General features: G+C 36.9%; 1 protein-coding gene across 5 annotated transcripts in view; it reads right to left on the bottom strand.

Moving 5' to 3' along the window:
* Positions 1-24456, bottom strand: part of LOC138705069 (2-oxoadipate dehydrogenase complex component E1) — a 201279-nt gene that overhangs the window by 159207 nt on the left and 17616 nt on the right. For 3 of the 5 annotated variants that reach the window (XM_069833664.1, XM_069833662.1, XM_069833663.1), the window contains exons 2-3: positions 22219-22339; positions 6542-6710 (exon numbers count right to left, since the gene is read on the bottom strand). Coding sequence is in view for 2 of the 5 variants with exons in the window: in XM_069833662.1 (XP_069689763.1) it covers positions 6542-6710; positions 22219-22339 (290 nt within the window). In the remaining 3 variants the exon portion in view is untranslated. The remainder of the gene's footprint in view (positions 1-6541; positions 6711-22218; positions 22340-24456) is intronic. The other 2 variants (XM_069833665.1, XM_069833666.1) reach the window with 1 other exon arrangement.

Genomic DNA, 24456 nt, shown 5'->3' with positions numbered 1-24456 from the left:
TGCAAACCTTACTAATTGTTGTAATCGAGTCATGTGGGGCTGGAGTGAGTAGTGTGTTTATGGTATGGTTGTATGTTGCAATTTCCTCTAGGCTACAGATAGACAAAAACGTTTCGTTCAGACTACAGTAATACACGTATTCAAACCTCTACAGCCGAGGCTGCGCAGAAGTTTAGAGTAGGGACAAATTGAAGCTTGCGTCCGCCGCCATGCTTTGGGAGAATCACCGGCTAGCAGACATCTGTACTGTGCAATGATGAATGTTTAATATATTATGTTTGATGGTGTTATAAATCAATCTGAATGGATAAATGAAAAGAATCCTATTAACATTTAAAGTGACCACGTTGACATGAAACGAAAGAAAACTGTGACAATTTGATACCGTAACTAAAGACGTTGTTAGTTATTTGACAACATATAAAGCGAACAGAAATATAAATGCATATTGTTATAATAGTTCAGACGAAAAGAAAATTATTAGTATTAACTATTATTAACAAAACACTGCCTGTCTAAGGCATTACATTAGGCCCATATTATAAACTCATGTGTGCTTTGCTGTGGACGAGAAACGAACAATTATTGTTTATCCGCTTCTATAGCACATAATATACACCTGTAAAATAAAAACACGTACCTAATGTTTTAGTTGGAAATATAAGTAGGCCTATCATGCATTAGCTTATTATCACAGCTGTAGTATGAAATAAACGTCACATGCATGAATTAGTCATATAATAGAACTCAGGCCTAGTGTACAGAACACCTTGCCTATTGATTCATTATTATTATTATTATTATTATTATTATTATTATTATTATTATTATTATTATTATTATTATTGACTCCGTTAAATGTAGTCTTACAACTTGTTTATGAAAAGTCGTGTTGTACTGGTAACTTTAAGCTGTGTGCTGACTTATGCTCTTTATGTAGTACTTTCTTTCAATTGGTTAATTAACAACGCTGTATCAACTATTAGATTATTTATCACAGATGGTATTGATGATAATGAGATGGTATTTGGCGAGACGAGGCCAAGGATTCGTCATAAATTACCTGACATTCGCCTTACGGTTGGATATATCGGAAAAAGCCAACAAGGTAATCAGTCCAAGCGGGAATCGAACCCGGGTTTTCAGCTTTACGTGCTGATGCTCTATCCACTAGGTCACACCGGATTCCCATCCCGATGTCGGATTGAATCCTCTCAGTTTAAGTTCCACCTCTTGGGTTCCCTCTAGTGGCCTACCTTCATGCCTGCGTCATATATATATATATATATATATATATATATATATATATATATATATGGCAATGGCACAGTGTCCATACATGTGCAGAGGTGCACTCGTTATGAGTGACTAAGTGGCCGGGATCCGACGGAATAAGCGCCGTCTTAAATCACTAAGTGATTATTATTATTATACGAGTCATTCCACGTCAAATCGCAGAGCAATAAAACACGACCTTCTTGGAAATGGCCGATTTTTTCATGAATCCCAGACATCAAATAAGGAGACCCGTATTGTTTTATTTTCACAATTATTAATTATTTGTGTAGTTATGACTATTTGAAATTACGTAAATTATGCGCGCACTGTTACATAAACTCACTTGGAACTCTGTGTCCACATATAATTGAGATTTGCAGTTTGGCGCATTTGAAAGACTAAATACAACACTTTTTATTATTTTAGGCCTATCACAAATAAATGTAAAATTTGGCCTATTTTTTTAATCATTTCTTTTTCAAAGCAAAATTACTATATTAAATAGCCAAGTTAAAAATCTGAAAAAATATAGGCTTGTTCACTGATGTATTATCTGTAAACTACTGCATTTATAAATGTGGGATCGGCACCCATGCATTTGTAACAATTTATTTTCCGGAGGCATGCACGCGCTCGCGATGCCCAGCTAATGAACTGCGTGCAGCCATAGGCTAGGAGGTTGCCCGCGGAAAGTTTTATGAAATTCCCCGTTGCATCTGATGTCACCATACTAATCATCAAATGATTAATACCTTAAGGAACAGTAAATATCTTATCTAAAGTTTTTTTATTATTGTCAGCTCAGCTAAGAGGGGAAGCCCTTCACATGCTTAATGTTTATACTGTAATATAGCCAAGTGTTTGATGATAGCAAGGCTGGGTAAGGCAGTAAACTTTATGGCAGTAAACAGATGGCAGGAGACAAAATATAGAAGAGAAAAATAATCAGTTTGGGTTTGAATTTCACGGAGTGACGTGACTTCTATACAACATGAGTAATGGTAAAGATCGCGTAATATATAACAATTGTTTAAATCCATTTACCTTCCTAATCACGCTTTTAAAAAGAAAAGTACACTAAGACGCGTAAGTTGCGACTTATTGATAAAGATCAATTTAAAGGAGTCTTTGAATGTGCAAATATGTGATTGGTTCCATAAAAATCAATCAATTTCCGGATAGATTAGGTGAAATTATATGTGAAGCCTGTAGTTCTTGTGATATTAATAAACATGAATCAAATGAAAGTGCGGACAGAGAAAGTGGTCATCCCAGTTCTTCTTCTAGCAGTTCTATGGATACAGTGCTAGAAATCACTAATATTGAGGAATTAAACAAGAGTTTGATGTCAGTAGAATCCCCTATCAAGAAAAGAAAGCTACAACAAAAACGATACCCCCGTGAAAAGTTTCAAAAAGTAAAAGGCTCCCTAGCATGTAAAGTTTTTCATGTAGAAGATGCATCGTCATCCCTTCAAAATTCAGCCACATTTTATTTTCGACGGAATGCAAAGAAATGTACAACCTGAAAATTACATAGTTATTGCAGGCTTTTCTGAAAATTATTCATTTGCAATTCAAGATTCAACACAAGGTGTGCATTGGAACATATGCCAAGCCACAATACATTCTTTCGTAGTATATTTCAAAGGAGATACAGAAATTCGTCACAAAAGTATTGTCATTTCAGAAACCATGAAACATGACACCGATCCCTTTCACTTTCTTCATTCCGAAGCAATCAATTTCTTAAAGCAAGAACTTAACGATATGAAACAAAAAATCATCTACTTTTCCAATGGATCAAGTTCACAATACAAAAAAAAATGTTAAAAATAATTGCTTACATGAAGACGATTATGGAATTAGTGCTGAATGATACTTCTTTACAACGTCGCATGGTAAAAGTCCAAGTGATGGCATTGGAGAAACTGTTAAAAGACTTGCCACGAGAGCCAGCCTATACAAGATCCTATAACAACACTAAAAAAAAAAAACTGTTTGATTGGTCACAAAAAATATTTCTAACGTATCATTTATATTTTGTCCATTGAATAAGCACAAAAACCACACTGAAAAATTTGCAGGCCAGATACTGTCGTGTAGGCGTTTCTGGGTAAAACCCAGGAAGGGAAAGAGGATCGTAGCTATAAGGATTCTTGGTTGCCTTTCACAATAATACTGAATAAAAACCATCATAATTATAACAATTTAATAAAGAACAAAGTAGAGAGAGATAATATAATATAAATATACAGATTAAGAACAATAACCCAAAATATCCCCAAACATGGGATATGGGCAATATAAAGAATAGATAGTAAATGTAATAACAATATAATTTAGGGAGAGGGGGAAAGAGAGAAAACTAATATCTAAGATAGAAATGGATATGCGGAGTACTACTGTTTCACGAAGATGATCGGATAGCCATCCAAATACAATCCTGGATAACACTCGGGGTCCAGTAACCCCGATAAAGTTCCATAGTCCAACCTTTAGCTGAGCTGCTTCAAACCCACGTAGAACACGCCATCACGAAGTGACACACTATCTCCATTAGTGGCGTGGCGACGTCATGGAAACTTCACTGCCGGCTTAGGGACGTTAGCCATCCCGCGTAATGTAGAATATGATGATTAGCAGCACCATGAAAGATGAAACAGACCACCCCTAGGTCTGTATAACGATGATACGCAAACGCTGTTCCAAGGATGGCTCGTAGCACAAAATGAAAGTCGTTCCTATTCAAATCATCGGTCACACTAGACCGCCGCAATCACGAAGTACCCAGTCGACGGAAGTTTCAGCAGAGGTCGGAGATTGGCCGTTCTCTCTCTCTCTCTCTCTCTTTCTTTCTCTGTGTCGCGACTCCCTCGAGTCCTCTCTCGAACTGCCGTCCGTCCGGTCTCCCAGCCGACCGTCACCCCGTCTGACTCGTTCCTCCAATCAGCGGAGGAGAAGATAGGGATGAGTTCACAAAGAATAAACAAAACAGTATAGCCACCATAAAAGATAAAATAGCCCGCAGCATAACTACATCACAATACAATCTAAAACCAATAACTGGTACATTAAAATTACATTCTTTCATTCCGTTGTCAAAAACTGAAGATTTAGTAAAACAATTTTCTTTCAAGAAAGAAGGTAGGCGAATGAAAATTTAAAGTGTGAATGAAAAGAAACGTTTAAAATGCATAATGTACAAATATTTGAAGATATCATAATAAGTAAATTAGCAGCGTTTCCTCGAGTGACTTGATCCATACTGGATGTAATGTTGCAACGTTCAGTCGATAATCCAGCGCCGATAAACCTCCCAGCGCGCTTTAACGCTTCCCGTCCACTGCTGCTGCACCGACCGCTACACATTGTGTCGTAAGTAATTAAATTTCCATTAAACTGTTGGAGATCCCATTCTGATTTTTTCTGGAATTATTAAGAATACTTCAGTGCATCTAGTAGGAATTTTTTTTTTTTTTAGATTTTTAATAGGGCTATTTCACATTGATATATAACTTTTAAAAATTGAATTATAAACAAATATTTGTAATACTGTAATTACATTAAAATTAGTTAGTAAATATTTAATAAAAGACAGTACTTTAAGCTTTTAAATGCATTTTTTTAATTAACATCAATATCGTCAGAAATATGACGCTTTAAATGTTGCATTGTGCGACATTTTTAACGAATTTTAACGTGTAATATTTTAAAAACATGTAGACTTAGGAAGAAATAAAAATACACTTGTTGGTTTATTAGACCCATAGAGTTGGTAAAAAAAATATAAACGCAATCAGAAATATGAAGGTCAAAATTTGTATAATTTTGTGCGATTTGACGTGGAATGACTCATATGCGATTATTATTATATATTATATGATTGGTTAGCAGGGAAATATGCCACTTCAATCCGTGGAAAAAAGTGGTACTGGGCTCTCTTTGTCAAAATGCTGGATATGGCTATAGTAAACGGTTGGATTATCTACAGAGAAATAGCCTACATTGACGAGACTCCCTGGCCCTAATTGAATTCCGACGATGCTTGGCTGTTCAATATCTCAAGATGTTTTCGAACTACAAGAGATTGGGGCGCCCTGTTTCATCACCTCGAAGAGTGAAACTTGATATAAAGTTTGATAGTAGAGGTCATTTCATGGCAAAACGACCCTCTCAGAAACACTACCGGATGGAGTGGTGTAAATGCAGACCAGTAACATTCCGCAAGAAGTGTGATGTAATTCTCTGTCAAAGATGCTTTGAGCCTTACCACACTAGGTAAAGACAGATATTACTAAAATAAATGTATTTTATTATTGCTGCAGCATTGTATTGTTGTATTAAATACTAAAACTGTCATAAATAAATTTATTTAACCTATATCGGTGTAAATGTTTCTGGTTATAATATGTTAAATACGAAAAAAATGTATTTACTTTATTGCGAATGATAATGCAGGTATCATAAGTGCCCAGCGGTATATTTATAGACCGGGTGATTTTCAGCTACTTTGTGCAAGGCAGAAGAAACAAAACATATTCTTGGCATCTTATGGATTAAATTTATGAATAGATACATTCTTTTCTTGTTTTAATAAAAATAATTTGGGCTTTAATGGAATAACTTTATGACCATTCCTTCTGTTGTCAATAACTGAAATAGGAAAGTTATATCCTGGACTCGGAGTTAAACCTGGATAGCTCATTGGTTAGAATACCAACACTTAAAATTAGTTAACCCGAGTTGACGTCCCTGTCCAGATAAAACTATCCTCTTTCAGTTATTCAATATTTATGCTGATCATCGGGATTTCACTTATATCCACAATTTCATTATTTTCGAGTCGAGCATATTTGCCAAGTGATTTAATTTATTTCTCTCTTTTATCTTTTTTTTTTAACTGAGTCTAATATTGGGGTTTAGTATCCGTGACAGAGACGAAATTTGCTTCACCATGACATTCTGTTTTATTGGAAGGATATTTTGAGCATATAAAGCTTTTTTTGACTGACAATAGAGAAATATTTGCACCAGAAAATTTGGACATGTAGCTTGTCATATTATATTGTAATCAATTTATTTGAAAAGTGTCTTATATTTCACTTCACTGATAAGTAAAAAAAGTAAAGTGACTTGTTTTTCATTATTATTTCATTATGGTCCATAAAATACGTATCCTAAAAATCGCAGCAATGTTCATCATGATTTAACTAAACATAATCTGAACGGATGAGATTTTATCGAATTTCTTGATCATATACCTCCAAGTAGTTGAATTCAGCACTTATTGTGCCACTGTAAGTCTTGTTTAAGAAGTCTATAGCATCTGCTACCGTGCCTTCAGAGACTGGAGTTGAGATGATAGCATTGAAGATAAAGTTGTTGTTTTCACTAAGTCCGTAGTATCTGGGCTCCAGCTCAGGTACAGTGCTGTAACAAGACAATCATGATAAATTTCCGCACTCTAAGTGTAATCTATAAATACTAATGAAATATCCTAATACGTCCACAAACTATTAGGGAAAACACGGAAATTTCACTTGAAGCAAGTAAAGTGATAGGTCTGGAAGTAAACCCCGAAAAGACGAAGTATATGATTATGTCTCGTGACCAGAATATTCTACGAAATGGAAATATAAAAATTGGAGATTTATCTTTCGACGAGGTGGAAAAATTCAAATATCTTGGAGCAACAGTAACAAATACAAATGACACCCGGGAGGAAATTAAACGCAGAATAAATATGGGAAATGCGTGTTATTATTCGGTTGAGAAGCTTTTGTCATCTAGCCTGCTGTCAAAAAATGTGAAAGTTAGAATTTATAAAACAATTACATTATCGGTTGTTTTGTATGGTTGTGAAACTTGGACTCTCGCTTTGAGAGAGGAACAGAGATTAAGGGTGTTTGAGAATAAGGTTCTTAGGAATATATTTGGGGCTAAAAAGGATGAAGTTACAAGAGAATGGAGAAAGTTACACAACGCAAAACTGCATGCATTGTACTCTTCACCTGACATTATTAGAAACATTAGATCAAGACGTTTGAGCATGTAGCACGTATGGGGGAATCCAGAAATGCATATAGAGTGTTAGTTGGGAGGCCGGAGGGAAAAAGACCTTCCGGGAGGCCGAGATGTAGATGGGAGGATAATATTAAAATGGATTTGAGGGAGGTGGGATATGATTATAGAGATTGGATTAATCTTGCACAGGATAGGGACCGATGGCGGGCTTATGTGAGGGAGCTAAAATAATTTTTCAAAAATTTAAATTTAAATTTGCCAGAAATGACCTTTAGGGCCCCACATGTCAAAATATGAAGGGGGAGAGAAGAAAAGATTATGTAAAAATGGAAATTCATGTTTGAAGGGATGAAGTAAGGTATTACTGAAAAGTAATCTAGGGTAGACCTGTTAGTAGAAATGTAGATTTTTCGACCCCATGTTTATTTGTGTTTTATATTGTTCGAATTTTTAGGGCCACCGGACGTCAATACAATGACTCGAAGGAAGTTGTGTAACATAATGCAGCGACGAAGTTTACTATACAGTATATTATCGAAAAGTTGGAAATGGTAGAAAATTACCTACTAGTCTATGAAAATTACTCAGACGAACAAATAATAGAAATAAAGCATACATTTTTACATTCTAAGTCTGAATTGAGATGAAAATGGACCACATCACACAAAAAAAAGCATAAATTCATTCAGAAAACAATGATTAGCTCGAAGAATTATTCGCGATTCCTAAATAGTGAATCGAACGGGACAGCTAACGAAGACATTTCAGGAGTTGAATAAGGGAAACAAAAGAAGAAAGACAAAAGTTTTGCGTAGAACTACAGCTACGGAAATGTTGACTTAAATATGCTACCCAGGTGAATTTAGGAATTTGGCATGTTTGTTGAAGCTGGTCTTTGAAGAAGAGAATATGAAATAATAGGAACTAATGAAAAGTTAAGCTTATATCCTTGCTAAAGTATGTTACAGAAGGCAAAATTGGATTGCTACTCGGGTAAGAAATCATATGATGCTACTAATACTTCTACTAAGATAAAATTACAAAGTTTATTAGGATTACATTATTGTTGATCCACTTGGAAGGAGTTTTGAAAGCTTTTAAGAGCAGGCGAAAATAACTTATTGGTGTTAATTTGCAAATGCGTATGTAGCGGATCACAGCAAGCTCAATATAAACAGAGATTTGAGAATTAGGCCTATATGAAACCGATACAAATATGTAGGCCTATTTCTCAGAGTTCTGTTGTATCACTTCAACTAATTTGTAGGAAAATGAAAAATTGATCTGGCAGAACCCAACTCTATCTTCGCCACGTTATTGTCGCACTATTAGAATAAGATTTCTCAAAGAATTTACTGACATAACAAATGGAGAAATTTTCTGATGAACCATGGCTCTCAAAATTATCATCATAATCACCAAGATCACCATCATCATCAGGCTGATCAATGTGAGCAAGATTATAAGTACTGTAATAATAAATATCAATATTTAGGTTAATAAACTCAATTAAGTGGTTTGAAAATGTAGAAATGATATTTTTCTTTATAAAAAGTATTTCATATCGCTTAAAATACAATACATTAGTAAGACAGCATGCTTAGACTCAATTAAAGTACAAAAATAATTTTGGTCGCTAAATCTGCCAGAAACCCACCGTGCAACGTTCACTGCTCTCTCAGAAGAAAGTCTACATTTCCACCAGAATCAAGAGCCGACTTCCATCGACCTAATATTATAACGAAAACTCTCATCACACTAACCTAATGTGTACAGTATATACTTATTAAGAGTTTCTTTGTTCGCCGATGAGTCCAATCTATGCTGCACTCAATTCAATGTCGCACATTGTATGAGTATTTACGTTGTTTGCTTAATTCAGAAGTGGTCTGTAAAGCGGTATATGCGTTTCTAATAAGAATAATTCCTATGATGTTCGTGATCTGGTTGTTGATAGTTACTCTATATACAGGGTGTTTCAAAAATACGGGGCATAATTTCAGGTATGTATTTCCCACATGTAGACAATCAAAATAGTTCATTACAACATGTGTCCGGAAATGCTTTATTTCCGAGTTATGGCCTTCACAACATTGAAATTCACCGGAACGTTTTTTTTTTTTCCGCAGGTCGTTGCCGTCAAAGGAGACATTAAGAGGGCACTCTGACAGTTCATTCCGAGGCGAAGGTTACATTCAGTGTTGTGTAGGCGTTAGACTGTGCGACATGTATTCAAATCAAGAGCTGAAGAGATACAATTCATGCTGCGCTGGCTCGTCGTTTATACCAGGAGAGGTACCCACAGCGACAATGTCCAGATCGGAAGACATTTGTACGTCTCCATTACCGTCTGTGCGAGTATGGAAAATTTAACTCTCCTGGTTTGGGAAGGGGACGACCAAGATCTACAACTCCAGAAGTACAGGAGGAGATTCTGGAGGCTGTGTACATGACTCCTTCTATCAGCACACGAAGGGTAGCGTTGCAAGTCAATGTTCCTCATACGACTGTCTGGAGACTGTTGAAAGAGTATCAATTGTATCCTTATCATTTGCAACGTGTACAGGCCCTGTCATCAGCAGATTACCCTGCACGAGTTAGGTTCTGTCAGTGGTTCTTGCAGCAGTGTGGTGTAAATCCGAACTTTCCTGCCTTAGTATTATTTACAGATAAGCACAGTTCACACGAGATGGCATAACAAATTTCCACAATCAGCATGTATGGGCGTATGAAAACCCACGTGCAACTGTTCCATCTCATCACAGGTGCGGTTCTCCCTCAACATGTGGGCCGGTATCATTGGTGATCGATTAGTTGGATCCCATGTACTTGTAAATAGACTTACGGGGCAGGCGTACACAAACTTCCTGGAAAACACCATACCTCATGTTTTAGAAGACACTCCACTGATCAATCGTCAACATATTCACTTCTTGCATGATGGCGCTCCTGCACACTTCAGTCGTACGGCTCGCCGGTACTTGGATCGAAGGTTTCCTGATCGATGGATAGGTAGAGGTGGCCCAATTGCTTGGCCACCACGCTCACCTGATCTGAACCCTCTCGATTTCTACTTGTGGGGCCATTTAAATTCATTGGTTTATTCGTCTCCGGTGCCTGATTTGGAATCCCTTGGGAATCGAATTGTGGCATGTTCTGAGGACATACGCAGTACTCCTGGAGTTTGGGATCGTGTTCGCAGGTCAATGAGACATCGATGTGAGGTCTATATTCAAGCAGGAGGTGGACATTTTGAACATCTTCTGTAATGACAACGACCTGCGGAAAGAAAAGCGTTCCCTTGAATTTCAATGTTGTGAAGGCCATAACTCGGAAATGAAGCATTTCCGGACACATGTTGTAATGAACTATTTTGATTGTCTACATGTGGGAAATACATACCTGAAATTATGCCCCGTATTTTTTAAACACCCTGTATAAAGAAGATGAGACAAACATATTAGATATAGCTGGGCCCAGCTGTGCCCAATAAGCTTGATAATGAAAGGCCTATTAGTAATACTTTGAATTTGGATCCCAGGAAAAGAAGTACAATAAATATTACAAGAAATTATTTCCTCTGCATAATATTTAAGAAATGGATGTCATAACAAAAGTCAGCCAACAGTTTCTGGAGTTCGTTTCAGAATTGACATTTTTCAGTCTATTATTAAAAATGTTCCTTGAAATATAAATATGTAGATCCACAGAAAAGATTGTTCAATCCTTAACTGGTATCATGATGCCTGTGAAACGGCGTGTCGATTTTACTACGCACTTACTCAAGATGAAACACAGCGAAGGGCATGCGACTTTCACAGCACAGAACAAATACTCCAACTGGAAAGTAGGCCTATATAAACGGAGGAAGCAAAATAACCCTTGTAGGAGGAGGGATGGCAGTGTAAAAGTCTGGAGCCGTCTCATAGACGTCACGATAACAGTTAAGGGTTAAACAAACAAAAAATAAAATAATTTAACTTTAAGTATTTCCTGAGAAATGGGGGGAGGGAGCTTCAGTTCGGTGTGCGCCCCCTTGCCTACAACACTGATTTAGTGTCATGTTCCCTACCTCACTAACATTACTCATAATAAAAAACCTTATTTCATTTAACGAATTGTGTTATTTAAATATTATAATATTATTCCTAATTTAAATATTCAAATATTTCTTGCTTTTCGTATTATCTGAAATAAAAACAAATTGGTAACCTCCTTAGGTAGGTTATTTTGAGTAACAGGTATTAAAAGGTGATGCAATGTAGTGCAACAATGTCGAGCGCTCACGACATACCGAGTAAAAGCTTCAACTGATCGGTTATAAGTACTCGACTCCATGCGAATCATTACTCGGGTGTCTTCTTCACAACCAAAGGCTGACTGGTGAGCTTCGGTTGGTCGTTTTCATGAGAACGCAGAGTTCCAATCAGAAACAGTAACGCGGGTTTTTTCAGGGTTGTAATCAAGACGCCTCTAAGGTTATTGAGGTCAACCCCTCTCTGTTCGTGAAACGCACTATACTCGTCCGCGAAGTGAGACCAGGCTCTGCCACGGGATGAGGCAGGGCGGTCCACCTGTCAGCATCGGGTTCACGAATGTCACCAGGGCCACCTGTTGGCTATTGAAAAACATCGCATATAAATGGTGCACAAAGGCCAGAGAGTGCTTAAGTACAGTATTCTTTTTCATCATCATCCTCATCATCATGTCTTCGTCAAGACATAGACCTATCGGTCTGTTTCGGTTTCCATTAGAATTTAGGTAGGCCTTTTTTCTCTTTGCAACAATGTGTCGGTATTCATAGATGAGGCCTCTAGAATCATAGCTCACAATATCCAAAAGCTTGTTTTTTTTTTTTTTTTGGCAATTAAGCAATAACTTACATCTCACTAATTACCATTTGAGACTATCAAGTGCAAAACTCGCCTTATCCAAAATTAAAAAGAAATGAGTTACATATGGCATGCTGTACTCCTTGCAGCTCTCTATCCACTGATATAGTCGGTTTGCGCGCAAATCTTGTCTAACACCTCTTCCATAGAGCTCAGAAAACTACTATCAAATGCAAAACTGTCCATATCCATAACGGGTTTTCCTGTTTTCTGACAAATCACTTTATCTGGATAAGGAGAGTTTTGCATTTTATAGCCTCATTTGTCAGAATTATTTTAAATATGATATCTATTATAATTATAAATATTAATTACTGTTGTAAGTAAAAAGTTTGTTTTATATAAGTTTATGGATTAATTAAGAATAGGTAGGATTTTTAGGACATTGTGAGATATATAACTCTAGAGACCTCAGATATTTCTTCGGCTACATCTTTTTAGTTCTCCCATTCTCGTTCATTCTTTATTAATCTTCTATCCAGTTATTTTTATTACTCTATATTTGTTTTAATTATTTTGTATATTTGCAGCGAATTTCTAACAATTTAATTTCCGTTTCGTCTTAAAAGGAGATTCCAGCCACCGACTATGGGGAGCGTATTTCTCCCGCTTAGATTTTCCGTTTAATAGCTTTTAGAGAATAGTGATGTTCTTAATCCATATATTAGCAGTTAATAAGAGAACCTCCAAGGTTTTATAGAATATCATCTGATTCTTTTTCTTGTCTTATTTGTTAGGGTCGTTTAATAAATTTGTAGCCATAAACTTAACTTCTTGCTTCTACCCTTATTCTCCAAATGTGTTATCATGCATTGCAGATGGTTAAAACTATTTGTAGGCTCTACTTACTTGCTCAGTGATAACTTCGATTACTGTTTTCGACCTGCTTGCCGTATTTTTTTTGTAATATTAGATCATTCATATTTCCGAATGACAATTTCTATTAAAATAAATAAATTGTAACTTAATGCCTAGCTAGCAAACAGTAGTCATATTATATTTATTTATTTACTTATTTATTTATTCATGTATTTATTTGGACTCAATGGAAAAATTATTGCTATATATATATATAGGAGTCTAGTTTTCATTAAACAGACACATTAATGAAGAAAGGGAAACATAGAAAGATGCACCAACAGTTACGGCACTTTCGAAATATTGCGAAAGCATCTAAAACAGCGGTGACCAAAACTCAAGCTGCAGTGATTACATGCGACAGACAGCCTATAAAGTAAGGAGACGGAGGAAATGTACTTGGCATGAAAACTACAACCAGTAGTGGTTCCTATACTAACATCTAGCCTTATTTCTATTTGTTCATCTAAAAGACGATAATTTGCTGTACAAATCTGGACACATAAAAGATTGGACACGTTCTTGAACAAGTGCCAAAAACCACTTTTACAACTTAAGCTAAAAGGTTGGTTATTTCGTGATAACATTGGTAATTTCGTGATATTACATTGATAATTTCGTGAGAGGTAGAAGAATTGTGTAAAAATTCATTAAAGTCAAATGAAATTCTCATTTATTGTTACAAGACTTCAAGCATAGTAATTCCATCTAATATTCATAGCAAGAAAACATAGAAATACATATCAACACATAATAAGAATGAAATCAAAGTAAAAATTGAAATTGAAAAGGCATCTTCTTTGCCCTGAAAGGGTGAACAGTTTTATTACGGACTTTACTATAGCCTATATTACTAGGGTAACTCCAAAAGTAATACATAACGTTTGTTTAAAAAGTATATTTTTATCATACAGCTTTGCTATTTTCAAAGAATGTAGATACATCCTTTAGGAACAAAATGTCACTTTTCCACATAATCTCCGTCCCTTTCAACTGTCTTACGTAACCTAGGAACGAGGGCCTGTAGACCAGCACGGTAAAAGTCTGGACTAACACGTCTGAGCCGCTCTTTAGCAGCGTGCACAAGGGAGTAATCTTCTAACCTCGTTCCGCGAAGGGATCCTTCATTTTACCAAAGAGATGATAATCGCACGGTACCAGTTCAGGACTGTAAGGCGGGTGTTTCAGTGTTGTCTATCCGAATTTTCTGATCTGGTCTGTGGTCTTGTGACTGAGATATGGCTGTGCGTTGTCGTGCAATAGCAGAACATCCTGCTTCTCCCGATGTCGTCGAACACGACTCAGTCGAGCTTGAAGTTTCTTGAGAGTTGCCACATACGCGTCAGAATTAATAGTGGTTCCGTATGGCATGATGTCTATAAGCAAGACTCCTTCTGGATCGAAAAACACAGTAGCCATAACTTTTCCTGCCGAAGGTGCACTTTTGAATTTCTATTTCTTTGGTGAATTTGCATGATGCCACTCCATTGTCTGCCTCTGTCTCCGGTCCAAAATGGTGGAGCCATGTTTCATCTTCTGTTACAATTCTTGCAAGTAAGTCATCTAGCACTTATCATTGACAATTAGCATGATAACAAATCAAACAGAAGCTACACTGAACCCATTACGTCCCCCTTTTCTTTTTTATCACATCTTATCTTAAGATTTCTAAAATTCGTATTGTAAAACAATTTTAAAAATAGTATAAAATGTAACGCTTACTGCCAGTGTCTCACGTCCTGAACCGAGAGTTCTCTAGTGCTTATAGCCACACCTCTTAGGTCTGCTCGGACCGGCACGGCAGCTGCAGCGTGGCGGCACGGCAGCATATTACATGTTATGAAAACATTATCCTATGCCATCGCAGGGATCTTTACTGGTTATAATACTGGATACTCTAATCGTGGTTACCACTATCGCTATTATCTCTGATGGCGATTTCCTAAAATGTATGTACACACTAGACCACTCTTCATTCAGTCTGGACAACTGCTGAATTACCATAGAGCAGCATTTCTCAAAGTATGTTCCGGGGTTCCGTGAGCCCTATATGATTTTAAATGTTATGTTATACTTTTTTTTTACTTGGTTATTTAACGACATTGTATCAACTACTAGGTTATTTTGCATCGATGGGATTGATGATAGCGAAATGGTAATGGCGAGATGAAGTCGGGGATTCGCCAAAGATTACCTGACATTGGCCTTACGGTTGGGGAAAACCTCGGGGAAAAAATCCAACCAGGTAATCAGCCGAAGCGGGAATCGAACCCGCGCTCGAGCGCAACTCTGGATCGATAGGTAAGCGCCTTAGCCAACTGGGCTGCTCCGGTGGCTATTTTATACTTACAAGGGAAGTACCCCAGCTCGAACGGCTCAAACCGAGTGTAAATGCGTTTAAAATGCAGAGCTGTACTTGTTCTACCACCCATCAAGGTTATTTATCTGTAAAACTCCGCAGTCGTGTACAATCAATGATTGAAGAATAACGAATTCAATGACTAGAGAAGCACAAATCGCGCTGAACAAATAACGCCGTGTAAAAGAAAGTTATGACAAGGAGATCCATAAAATACATAAATGAGGTATTATGTGGCAAGAAACTACACGACATTTGCTTTAAATAATATACGAGTATAGGGTATTTCAAAAGTCAGTTCAAACATTAAACTGCTATAAATATTATAATATGAGATAGGGAAAAAACAAGAACATCACAGTGTTGGACAAACAACGGGGTTTACAAAACATTGGGAAGATGTTCGCCGTTGTCTTGTTCAACGTACAGCTTTCTTTCTGCGACACCATGTACAGAATTTTGCAGATAATGTCTTGGAATATTGGCAATTTCTTGCGAGATTGCATCTTTCAGTTGCAGTAAGGTTGTTGGATGTGTCAGGAAAACTCTTTCTTTAAGGTAACCCCAAAACCAAAAGTCGGCAGGATTGAAATCTGGAGATCGCGGAGGTCACCGATGACTTTAGTCGGAATATTTATAATATTTATAGCGCTTTAATATTTGAACTGACTTTTGAAATATCCTATATATTAACATATACAGTGCGTACCTGTCCGTATATCTCGAACTAGAAGATCCTGTGTTGTGGTACGTTCTTTCCTTATTCGTCACAGAGTGAAAATATGAAGTTTCAATGAAGTGAGTAAAACTCAACGGAATGGAACAGAATGCACACTTGACAAGGGCAACATGTGAACATGCTACATCATCTTCGGTGTATTCGCACTGCAATAGTTCAATATCACAAGCCACAATGATCACACTATCAAATGATATAACAGGAATATCAACTTCGTAACCGGATCTTCGCCACGAAATGTTAACATAGATCTGTACCTCGGTGCAGAAAGTTGGTTGTAGATTGCAGAGTGAAGGCGGATGATGAAACATCGATCATGTAACGTGACCTGCAGTTTGTCAATTTGTAAGTGTACAAAATCAACAATTCTGCAATGCAATTTGTACCGTCTGAAAAAATATATACACCCGGAGGTTGGTTTTCTTTGATGGCAGTATCTGTAACGTAGTATCCTTGTTGGGGAAACATTCTTCTATGAGACTGTGATCTTTGTGTCCTGACCAGAAATTACAAAGTAATAGATCTTTTTTCACAAACATGTTCACCGAGGACTGAATGTAAAAAGCTTTTCATCTTTGATCATATTTCTATTTTTACTCGCTTCAACATGGATTCTTCGTGGACAAATTGCTGCTAGTTTCTTTGCAAACTGTGGACCAAACATCCCTGTGTTTCCTGCAAATGTAAAGCTTGCTCGCTAATCTATCATCCATGGACTCTGCCACACCTATTATGTAACTGTGTGGAACTATAAAAAGACTGTACCACACCAGCTATTGATTTTTCACCTCTGTGCGATAGTGTTTAAGAAGACGATAGTTCATTAAAAAATTGCTCTGATCATTATTCCACACGCGTTGCATAACTATGTTTTTGTCTTTAATGAACATGTTCACATCTACTACAAATGTTTCCGCTTTGTTCCTAATGTAGTGATATGCCTGGACGACATGTTATATTCTTCTTTGAAGCCGCTGGCGAAATCCAAAGAAGCTTTAAATTGTCCAGAGCAGCTACTGTAGCAGCTTCTAGAGCCACGCTTGAATGTGCCAGTAGTGGACTGCTGATCATAGTCTCTGGCTCTGTCAAACTGTGCTCTTACAGTCTTCAGATTTGATGATTTGTTTCCCTTGAAGTGGGCCCGGTCTTGCATTTTGCGCGTCAAATAATCCAAAATTACCTTGCAGTTGGATTTCAAACGAATGCAGCTATAACGGTTCATTAGTTCCGTGTGAGAATTGTCACCGCGATTAAAATAATCATAAATATTGTCCAATGTTAGATCATCAAGACACTGTAGCACACTAGGTCGTGATATTTTTGAGAGTGAAGGAGAGTATTCACTTTGACTTGCAGTTCCTTTATTTCCTGGAGAGGACGTTCAAGAACTGTTGGAACTCTCATACCCATGTGCTGTTTCTTCTCCGCCATCAGACACTCAATCACTATTCCTATCCAATATGTCGGTATCTACTTCTGATAATTCCCCGTAGTATTTTTGCATTATAATGTCACGTAACATGCATGCAAACGGCTCATCCTCACTCCAATTACATCCTCATTATCCGGTATGTAAGTTTGACGTACCTTTTCGCGCAGCAGGTAAACAATGTTTACAGGATTAATTGACTTCAGCCTACTCATGTCTGCCGTTAATACGTGCACTTCACTATTGAACACCGCAATGGTCTCACTCGTACTGTCTGTAGAGCTACGACGTAGTGAGGTTAGTACGCTAACTTTCAGATGGCGGCCGCACACGTAGTTTTACAGATGAATGGCATTGATAGCTATTCGAACAGGCATGGATAAATTATATATTTATCCATGGAACAGGTATAACATTATATTTTAAACGCGTTTCCAGTCGGTTTTAGCCGTTCGAGCTGGGGTACTTCCCTTGTTAGTGGATACTACAAAAATACATAGAAATGTTACGAAAATATGAATCAATAATAACATGAAACCACCGATAATACTAATAATAATAATAACAATAATAATAATAATAATAATCCAAGAATATGCGTAATAATAATATTCCAATAATATGCGTAATAATAATAATATGTTTAATGAACATCTAAAACGGAAAATACCCATAATACTTATCACTTTCATCACTGGATTCTTTCCGTATGTGTTCACTAAAACAAAATATCGAAAAGACAAAATGCAGAAATACAGTAGAAATGAGACTACAACTTTCCGCCATAAAACCAGATTGCAGGCTTAAAAAGCAAATACATTCGTCCCACTGAACAGAATTATTGAGATACTAGCTTTCACTTGTCTGTTAATTATTAAACACTAATAAAATATTACAAGGATCCCGCAGTTACACTTTAGATTAAAAGGGGTTTCACGGTGGATAAAGGTTGAGAAACACTGCCATTGAAGAAAGAGTTTACGGATGTGTACACATGACAACCGTAATCGCGATTAGGTCGATAATATCGAGTAGAGATTGTAGTCTAGCACTGGTATTAGTGTTTAGTTAAGGAATTGATGAGGACATAATTTGTTTTGTGAGGGGGTAGCCTATACATTCGCTTGTCCATGGCTGATCTTGCTCCATAGCTGACGAAAGGAATCCTGAAAAGGCGATGTGTTGAACGTAGGGTAGTAGGCACATGCGGTACCCAGCACCTCCTACTCGCCCCCTCTGCATCTCGCCCCGCAAAGAAACAGCTCAGGAAGTGAGGCACGGGCAGTATTACTCAACAAAATTTCGCCTCAAACAACTAAGATTTCTATCAGTAAAGCTAAGCTTATATGGTGACTACAGCTGTATCTAAAATTCCAAAAACATTTCCTAAAATTTCAATAAGATATAATAAATCTTTGTACCAAATATCATGTGCTTACCTTTAGTAATAACCCTGTAATGTAATTACAAACATCCACAAAATTTGTACGCCTGAGAAGTCGACGCTAACTTGCTCTCTCCAAACATAAAAGCTCACTGAAGCAGCTATAATAGTCACACAAAGCGTAGCTGTATGTTTCTGGAAACTGGACAACATATGCAATCCCTTGGAGGAAATTTGAATCTCGTAACACCATTGGTTAGTTCACGAAAGAGCAAAGAAAAAGTATCACGAAATAACCACTGCCACGAAATTACCAATGTTTACCCTATTAATACTTTATTCAGCGTGGCAATTAATGTTTTTATATACTCCTAACTGAACCGTTGAGCAAAATAAACATATTACATTCTGTCCGACATATAGGCGGAGTTATGGTGGAGCATGGGGAGGCACTATCCCTTCCCCCAATATTGTCTGAACTCTTTATTATTCTATTAATGTTAGAAAATATTGAATTCAAAATATCTTTTTTGCTTTTGTTTATGATTAAGTTTCTGTGCTTAAGTTGACGAATTAATGTCTTAAGATCATGTGTCTGGACTATAATATTTATTTTAAATTTCTGAATGTATAAGAATTTCTATACCTCATTGGAGGAATGAAAGCACTGAAATATTTATTTTGTAAAAGCCTGTACTCCTATGTTAGAAGCCAGCAGGTGTTCAGGCCGCCACTTGGAGAAATATGAATAACATAATGCACAACAATGCAGAAAAAAGAAAAGTGATCCCGGTATAATATGCAAATTTAGAGACGAGATTAAAGAAAATAATTAAGTTTACATTTCATATGATGTCTTCAGGAAGGTAAACTTCATATAAAAGATATTCTATTAGCACTGTTACGTGTTTTTATTAATGTATGCATGTGTTTCTGTACGAGAGAGAAAAAGAGAGAGATTGTTTTAAGTTATGCCCTATGAGCCGAGCTCGACGCGTCAGTAATCCACCTAGTACGTCACTTCGCCCGACAGAGTGCACTCAGACAGCATATCATAGATAGCGCTACTATTTCCTTTCATTTTTATACCTAAATTTAGCTATTGGCCGGTTGGTTTCGTCAAACAAAAGAGAGAGGAAAGGCGAGGTTACTTGGCTACGCTCAGATATATTTGAGTTTACTCAGGAACCAGGGCGCGTACCGACAACTTTACTCAGGAGCCAGGGCGCGTACGGATAGCTACACTTAGGAATCAGCACTCAGGAGGCAGGGCTCGAATAGCAAACTACACTTTGTAACTTAAGTTCGTCGTGTTAGATTGTTCGAGAATTGTGCATCATCATATTTCACTTATAAATCTACGGATTACACGAAACCTTGTTTGGAATATATCTTGGGATTCAGTGCTGATATAAGTTTGTATCAGACTTATTATTGGAGTAGTTAAATTAGGCTTGTGATATTTTTATATTTGGTTGTATGTGTTTGCGTTATAGTGGTGGATCGTGTATGGAAATCACTCGGTGATTATACGTCTTGGTTTAAGTGGTTGGGGTTACGTGAAGATATATAATTTTGATGTGTGAGATTGAATTGAAATTCCAAGACAGTTTTGGTGATATCGCGGTGATTGCGATCTCTTTGCTTACATCGTAATACTCGGTGTAAAGAACTAGAATAGTATGGGTCTCGTAATTATTCTAGTATTTGCTACTCCATATTGGTTATCATTAGTTTCCTCACGCTGGTATTCAGGAATCCGAGTGTATTGAGTTTCTGTTGCTATTCAAACGAGTATTCGTATTTGAAACTATCGTCGGTTACATATTATCTATCGTATATATATATATTGGGCATTATTTGATTGTAAGGTACAGAGATTATTATCAGTACTATGTGCAGAGTTTATGTGAGACATATGTTTAATTAGTTATTTGTATATTGATCAGTCCTGTGACAGTTTCTATTGGGTTAATTCTTTGTGAAATATTGAGTCAATGTGTACGTTGAATTTGCTTGTTGCATTTCATGGTAACTGTAATTTAATGGGGCATGTGTTATGAGTTAGCATATTGACTGGGCATTCATGTTAAAGTTTATATGTTGTTGGCTATATATATTGAGAGGTTGGCCTGGTTGGCAAGTTGGTATAGCGCTGGCCTTCTATGCACAAGGTTGCGGGTTCGATCCCTGGCCAGGTCGATGGCATTTAAGTGTACTTAAATGCGACAGGCTCATGTCAGTAGATTTACTGGCATGTGAGAGAACTCCTGCGGGACAAAATTCCGGCACATCCGGCGACGCTGATATAACCTCTGCAGTTGCGAGCGTCGTTAAATAAAACATAACATTTTTTTTATATTGAGAGAATGTTCCAACGGGTAAACGCTTAATAGGTCAGCAACCTGTTATTGGGAATTGGTTAATCAGATTGTATCATGACTTGTAGGTAAATTGGCCCAGTTTAGTTAAAGTCTCGACGATTCAGTGATTGGTTTATTATCTTGCAATATCTTTCCCTTCACTTAACTTCATATTTACATGTTACTTTAATTCTATCATTCATGTAATTGTTATCCATTATTTGTTAATTATATTTGTTACAAAAATTCACACTATTTATTTGTAAGTCTTCCACTGCGCACATCCCAATCATCCGATACACCATAACATCAGGCGAATAACAAACCGGTAAAGATAAAGAGAGGATGATCGTGCCTCTCACCTATTATAATTTGTAGTAGACCTACAGTACAAACCCTACACAACTCGGTCCGAAACATCGCGGATATGGATGTAACACTGCAAAAAAACATGCCTCCGAAAATACCTTTATTAAATGATCATATTCCGATATACTGTACCACGGTCAAGCTATAAAGGGGGGAGGAGGTAAATGATGTCTCCCATAACCACGTTATATGGAGATTCTATAGTTTTGCTTTGCTACCCCAAGGAAACGATTCTCTCTCCGCCTATGGTCCGACAGAACAACATAAAAGCTCTCCTTCTCATTCTTTACGAAACCACCTCTTACTGCTTGTAGAGACAGAATTTGTAGAGCGACATGTATCGCCACTGCTTGCCTTCAGTACGTGAATAAAACACACAGCAATGTACAGAAAACTCCTCGTACCCATTTGAATGTCTGTGATTACACGATGTAATCACGACACCCGCTTTGGTCACCGCTGATCTAAAATATTTTGAGCTCAAGTCTTTCGTAACTTGGAGGCAGTTACTTCATACAAACCTTGTTTCCGATATTGCAACTGGATTGATGTTTGCCCTTTTATGTCCATGGCGACGATAAGCTGTGACAAATCGAAAGAAGTTGCTCTGTTCTGCTCTACTCTTCAGTACATCTACTGAAACTGAAAGAACAGAATACTTGTTACATCAGAAGCTCCAAAATTATTCAGCGTTACTGGAATCATGTGAATGGAAAAAGAATACAATAAGGCCCGTAACACACTTGAAGAGTTTTCGCTAGCGAGAAATGTGTTGCGAGAAAGAGGCGAAGAACCTTCCTCCACACACTTGGCGAGTTCTCGCTATCACAGATCACACCTCGCTATGATCATCTATGCACTGCCTTAATGCAGAAAACATTTTTCTGAATATAGTAATCACTCGGGAGAAATGTTATAAGATATGTATTTATGTTTATTGTTGTACTTAAATATATAACCTGTTAGTATATTGTCGTACTTTACAAATTACGTACGAATGCTGCTATGTCGAATCTGAATATTCAGTTGATGAGGAAATGGAGTTACAAGAATATATTTTGTTAATAAAAAGAAAAAGTAGGCCTAAAATTAAAGCCAGAAATATCTGAAAATCACATTGTATCTTACGAAAATAAGGGCGAGTTTTGGACACTGGTTTCGATTTGAATGATGATACGTTTAGGAGTTATTTCAGTTTGAATGAACCACAGTTTTTTGCCATTTATGATATGATAGAGGATTCTTTGCTATGTTCTGATTAAAATTATGTAAACTGTTAAGACATATAGATACATTATTTCAAATGTTTAATTAATACTATTAAATCTCATCTAAATAAAATATAGCCCTATTTATTTTAAGATAATCTGATATTTGTCTCCATATTTCTTCTTTAAGTTTCGTGTTTTTATAGTTTTCATCCCGCGTAGGTATCATATAAATACGCCTACGGGTGACATCGTACAAGTTCGATAAGTTTCTGACTGCAATTATCAGCCATCTTTCCTCATTTTCAAATAAAAACAATACAATTCATCGCCACCTGTGACATCTTTTTTTACATTCAATCGTTATAAAGAGTATAAATGTCAAACATCTTTGATAAATGTGTCAAGAAAATTCGCTGAACTACAGATTTCAACGAGAAACTCGCGCGAGGTTTTTGCCTCGAACGAGAATCTCTTCCATGTGTGTGGACGTCCATTTGAATCCATGTTATCAATTTTGTTATTTTCTCGCAACACATTTCTCGCTGGCGAAAACTCTTTAAGCGTGTTACGGGCTTAAGAGCAAGATTTGTTGGTACTTTTACAATGCCATCGGTGTAGAAACGTGCTACGCGTGCAACGTATCGACTCCATTGTCACAGAAGGCAAGGAAAGGTAAAGGTCATAGTATCCGTGACTCAGATCCGCCCTTCCGTTCGTTAGAGCATGCTAACGGTGGAGACGGTCATTATTATGATTAGGAATACTGACGTGTAAATTTTTATTATTCTTTACACAGAGTTGTGTAGAAATTGCCGAAAACATCAGTTTAGCAGCTCAGTCATTCTATGCTTCACATCAAGAACGGCTTCCAAGCGCTACTAGATGGGGCCGGCAGAAAATTGTGCAACCAGCACTAGAGGATTACAACTATCTTTGTCTTTAACAAAGTTCCTATTGCGCTGATGGCGGTAGATGCGAATAAAATGGAATTTTAAAGTTATGAACTTTGTTTAAAAGCTTGGAAACCTATAACCTGATTCATAATATGAGTTTTCGGTTTATATCAAATGGAATTTTAAAGTCATTGACCCCCTTTTAACTTTTCGCAGTCAAAGTTATCTTGTTACATATTGTACTCTGTATAGTCGTATAAAAATATATTCCCATTCCTTTACAGGTTAATAGTTTCATTACCCTTCTAATGTTTCAGTGGGTAGGCCTATTTCAATCTCTATCATTTTCAACTTTTTTGAAATCTTAATAAACAGCTCTACAACACTGAGGAAAGAATTTGTGATAGGCTATTACTATTTATATTGGCATCTATTGACATATTGTTTTACTTGCTAATATATTTTATTTTAAAGTGAAACTGATACCATTTATTGCATGAATTTTTTGCTTTTGCAAATGGTGGCAAAAATGTACCCAGAACACAATAAATTCAAGGGAAGAATTGTTCCGAAGCCGGGTATCGATCCCGGGACCTTTGGCTGAGCGCACCAACGCTCTACCGACTGAGCTACCCAAGAACTGCACCCGACACCT

The sequence above is a fragment of the Periplaneta americana genome, chromosome 8 (genome assembly GCF_040183065.1).
Source record: "Periplaneta americana isolate PAMFEO1 chromosome 8, P.americana_PAMFEO1_priV1, whole genome shotgun sequence".
NCBI classification, from domain to species: Eukaryota; Metazoa; Arthropoda; class Insecta; order Blattodea; family Blattidae; genus Periplaneta; species Periplaneta americana.
Note: the sequence above shows the minus strand (reverse complement) of the source record. Positions and strands in the feature narration are given on the sequence as shown.